Source organism: Nestor notabilis, unplaced genomic scaffold, assembly GCF_000696875.1.
Source record: "Nestor notabilis isolate BGI_N333 unplaced genomic scaffold, ASM69687v1 scaffold9736, whole genome shotgun sequence".
Taxonomy (NCBI): Eukaryota; Metazoa; Chordata; class Aves; order Psittaciformes; family Psittacidae; genus Nestor; species Nestor notabilis.
This window is the reverse complement of record NW_009931509.1, coordinates 65,404-69,971: the sequence shown is the minus strand read 5'-3', so window position 1 is coordinate 69,971 and position 4,568 is coordinate 65,404. Positions and strand designations below refer to the sequence as shown.

The following is a 4,568-nucleotide window of genomic DNA, read 5'->3' as shown; positions in this document are numbered from 1 at the left end:
ACCCAGGTGTAGGACCTTGCACTTCGCTTGGTTAAACTTCATGAGGCTGGCATCAGCCCACCTCACAAGCATGTCCAGGTCCCTCTAGATGGCATCCCTTCCCTCCAATGTATCAACCGAGCCATACAGCTTGGTGTCATCGGCAAACTTGCTGAGGGTGCATCAATCGCACTGTCCATGTCACCGACAAAGATATTGAACAACACAGGTCCCAACACCGATCCCTGAGGGACACCGCTCGTTACTGGTCTCCAAATGGACATTGAGCCATTGACCACTACTCTTTGTGTGTGGCCATCCAGCCAGTTCTTTATCCACTGAGTGGTCCATCCATCAAATTGATGTCTCTCCAATTTAGAGACAAGGATGTTGTGTGGGACAGCGTCGAATGCCTTGCACAAGTCCTGGTAGATGACGTCAACTGCTCCACCGCTGTCCATCAGTCCCGTAGCCCCATCATAGAAGGCCACCAAATTGGTCAGGCAGGATTTCCCCTTAGTGAAACCATGCTAGCTGTCACCAGCCACCTCGCTGTTTTTCATGTGCCTCAGCATTCTTTCCAGGAGCATCTGCTCCAAGATTTTGCCAGGCACAAAAGTGAGACTGACTGGTCTGTAGTTTCCTGGGTCTTCCACCTTCCCCTTCTTGAAAATGGGGGTTATATTTCCCTTCTTCCAGTCATCCAGAACTTCACCTGACTGCCATGACCTCTCAAATATGATGGACAGTGGCCGAGCAACTTCACTTGCCAGCTCCTTCAAGACCCGCGGATGGATTTCATCAGGTCCCATGGACTTGTGCACGTTCAGGTTCTTAGGATGGTCTCCAACCTGATCCTCTCCTGCAGAGAAATGCTGTGATTTGACAGAGAAATGAAACCTAGCAAGTGTTATTCACTTCATTAGCTCACAGCTCAGTAGATTTCAGTCTTTCATTTAGTTGTCAACATTGTTATATCACCTATGGATCAATCTACACAGTCCAGTTGAAAACATGCTGTGCAACTAGTTAATATTACGGTTTGGTAGAGCAAGCAGCTGCTGGCATTCAGAAATGAGGCTTTTATGTTTTGGCTTACTGTGTGCTTTAGAGTGAAACAGAGTGCTCTATAGCACTTAAGCAAGTGCATATTAATTTACAAAAGGTTGCATTTGAAACATATGATGCCAAGTTGACTTGGCATCAGATTTAACTGAATAATGAGAAGTGGTGAGCAGGATTACAAATGGTCGTTTGTTTTGTACCTTGTGTTCCCAGCTTACTAAAAGCTGCTAATTATTTTGGGGCCTTAAGTAACGTAAAATGTTTGGATGTTGAGGATTTTTAAACTGAATTCAGATTTATAACAAAGGATAATGTTATGATCATAAGGATCCTCTCCGTTTCTGCTAATTTAATCCATTTCCTTTTTAATACATTCAGCTAGTATTATGTAGATATTTATAGATATAATTGGGCTCAGGCTTAAGCACAGATTCCAGCCTGAGTCTGGGAACTAATTCTGCTTCAGTTAGCCCAGACTGGTTGTTTCTCACTCAATACCCTGGGGTATGCCCCTAGACCGCTGGTTTCCTCCGCTGTTACTATGCTTCCCAGACACTCTTCCCAGTCCGGTTACATTCCCAGAGAAGTCTGCAGAATTCTGATTTTTCAGTCCCAAATACCCACTTCAGGGCCTCAAGTCTGGGTTCTCTTCTAAAGATTGCTTACTATAACCACCATGTATGGTCTTGAGCTTATAGAGAAAAGGACTCAATGCACAGCATCATCTGCACATCACTCCATGGTGTTGATGAGATACAATGTGAGCTTCATGAGGGATATGAGTTCTGACCCCTGTGGTGTTAACTGGTAGTTTTGCTCCAGGGATTACAGATGCTCTGTAGGACACTTTGCCTTCTTACAGTGTCACTTCTCAAAGATCTTGGCCGTAATACCTCTCTGCGTCTTGCCTGCGTGGGAAAGTGCATCAGTGTGCCATTCGCAAACATAGGAGGTTTGGGCTTGAAGCACACTCCCTTGTGGTTTGAGTTCTGTTCACCTCCTCTCGTGAGCTACAGATGGTGTTGCTTCTTCTACCAAAGCCTATTCACTCTTGGGATCTGTCAGTTTTCCTCAGGAAGCTGACAGATGCTTTAGAGAAGCCAGACAAGATACATGCATTCGAATTCCAGCTCTGTAATTACCAAAAGGATAAAACTGAGTTGCTTCTGTGGTGGAAAACCTGAAGGGCATGGCTGCTAGTTTTTACTTAATTTTCTGTGTGTATTAATTTCTAGGGAATGACCAGTTTGTGGGTTTTTCATTTAGACATATATATTACAAACAAGGTCACTTTGCTAAATTTGCTGTGAGTAGACATGCTCTGGTATCTCTGTATACGTAGTCTCATGCAGAACATACACATTCTATCAGAAGTTTATTGATTTGCCTTCTGTTTTTACTTTATATTGCAAATGTTTAAGTCTGTTTTCTAGATGCTACTTAGCAGCAAAAGCTTGTCCTGAAGTGGTAAAAGAATATCATGTTGGTATCCTAGTTGTCAATCATGGGTTTGAGTCTTTTTTTTCTTATAGTTACTATGCCTTTTGCAGATCCTGCTGTTGCAGAAATACTGGTGTGCTCTTTGTCAAGAACTTTGTTCTCTGCAACTGATGCAGATTCTAGATCCTTGACAAACATAATGAATCAATTAAAAATAAACAAACAAAAGCCCCAGACAAAACTCACAAACCGCACAACTTAAAAGAATAAAAATAAAAAACACAAAAAATAAAAAGCCCCAAACCCATGCAGTTTTCAAATACTGTAAAAACATAATCCCAACAGAAGAGCCGGTACTTAACCTGGTGTTATAATCAGTATAGGTTCTGAGGATGTTTCCAGTTTACATTGTTCTTGCTCAGGTCATGACCTAATGCTTTGTTTATGAGACAGAAGATGATTTGCTATAGATAGCCTTCACTAGGTGTTCTTCTAAAAATAATCCTTACAAACAATCTTTTCCTGTAGGAGATAATGGCTTTTCACAGCCAGCAACCTATTATAATCCAGATCAACTTCCTCCAGAGAATTCTTCCTTTATGGAAAGGAATTTCATATGCAGGTTACGATGCCTACTGGATAATTCATCTGGGTTCCTGGTGAGTATGGAGCTGTGTAAAAACTTCCACATATGCTTGCAAATTGGAAATCTGCACTATGTTTACAAGTACAGCAACTTGCTTTATTTGTTAAGTCTTCTTACATATCTGAGCTGCTTGAAACCAGTATGTTTGAGTTAGTGACACTAAATGCGTCCCCTTCAACGTGTTACAACCAGGTGCAAGTTCTCTCATTTCTCATGGCTCAGTTTACTCAATGAAATATGAATAAGCATCTGCTTTCGTAAAGTACTGTGTGATTTGCGGATAAAGAGACATTACAAAGATTATTTTCTGTTGAGTATCTTGAGATGCAATAAGTCATAGTAACTAACAGAGCCATAGTTTTCCCTTACTTGGGAAAGTCTGTGCTTGCTTTTTTTAATACTTTTTTGTTGTTGTTTTCAGATGTTGGAGATGTTAAAAGAAATGTGGGTTTATCACCCTTTAGGTGACTTCTTACAAATAGAGTTGTTTATATAGGATTTTGCAATTGTACGCATTTGCATACTTCATACTAATGACTGACAAATGCAAGAGAAATAATGTCATGTTAATTGTATATATGTATAATGCCATGTTCATTAGAATATTAGAAAATCCCGTTTTTACTACCTTCCTGTTAGTTCTTTTTCCGGTGAGTTTATTAGTAGATCTCAAAGTGATACGCTCAGGGCTGTAACAGCAGTATTCTGCATTGTAGCTAGCATTTGTGTATGTGATGCTACAAAGCTTGAATCACATGGGTCTAAAAAAAGGTAAATACATATATTGCATCATGACAGAAATACCTTACTCTTAAATATGTCCAACATATAGCAATTACTCTTTTCCTTATCCTAAGGCTATGAATTTTCAAGGAAGATTAAAGTTTCTCCATGGACAAAACAAGAAAGGGAAGGATGGTGCTGCTTTGTCTCCTCAGCTCGCTCTGTTTGCAGTAGCTACTCCCCTGCAGCCACCATCTATCCTTGAGATACGAACCAAAAACTTCATCTTCAGAACTAAACACAAACTGGATTTCACACCTACTGGCTGTGATGCAAAGTAGGTATAAATTATTCTGCATAATACTTCTAATAAATTGCTGAGGATATCAGTTTCAAGTATGTATTTGAAATATAAAGGCTACTATTTCAGTCGATACTGTTGATTGTTTAGGAACTGTTAGGATATTTCTCTTTAGCTCTGCTACTAAGTAAAGAGAAATGGGATTGTCATAGTGTACTTCCTTGAAAGGGCATGTAGCTTTCTGACTCTCAATCATTACAAACCAAACAGGCCCCCCCACAACAAACCAAACCACACCCATACACCCAACTATTTCTCCTTCAACTCAGAGATGTCAAATGCAATGGAGCTGTTATTTACTTCAGAATAAATTAAGTCCTTTTTTTGTACTATGGCTTTACCCATTTCCAAGTC

The 4,568-nt window shown here is 40.3% G+C and overlaps 1 protein-coding gene across 1 annotated transcript in view; it reads left to right on the top strand.

Moving 5' to 3' along the window:
- Positions 1 to 4,568, top strand: part of LOC104406836 (aryl hydrocarbon receptor-like) — a 21,971-nt gene that overhangs the window by 7,555 nt on the left and 9,848 nt on the right. Inside the window, 2 exon segments of the mRNA XM_010015940.1 lie at positions 3,013 to 3,143; positions 3,988 to 4,190. Of these exon segments, the coding sequence (XP_010014242.1) occupies positions 3,013 to 3,143; positions 3,988 to 4,190 (334 nt within the window).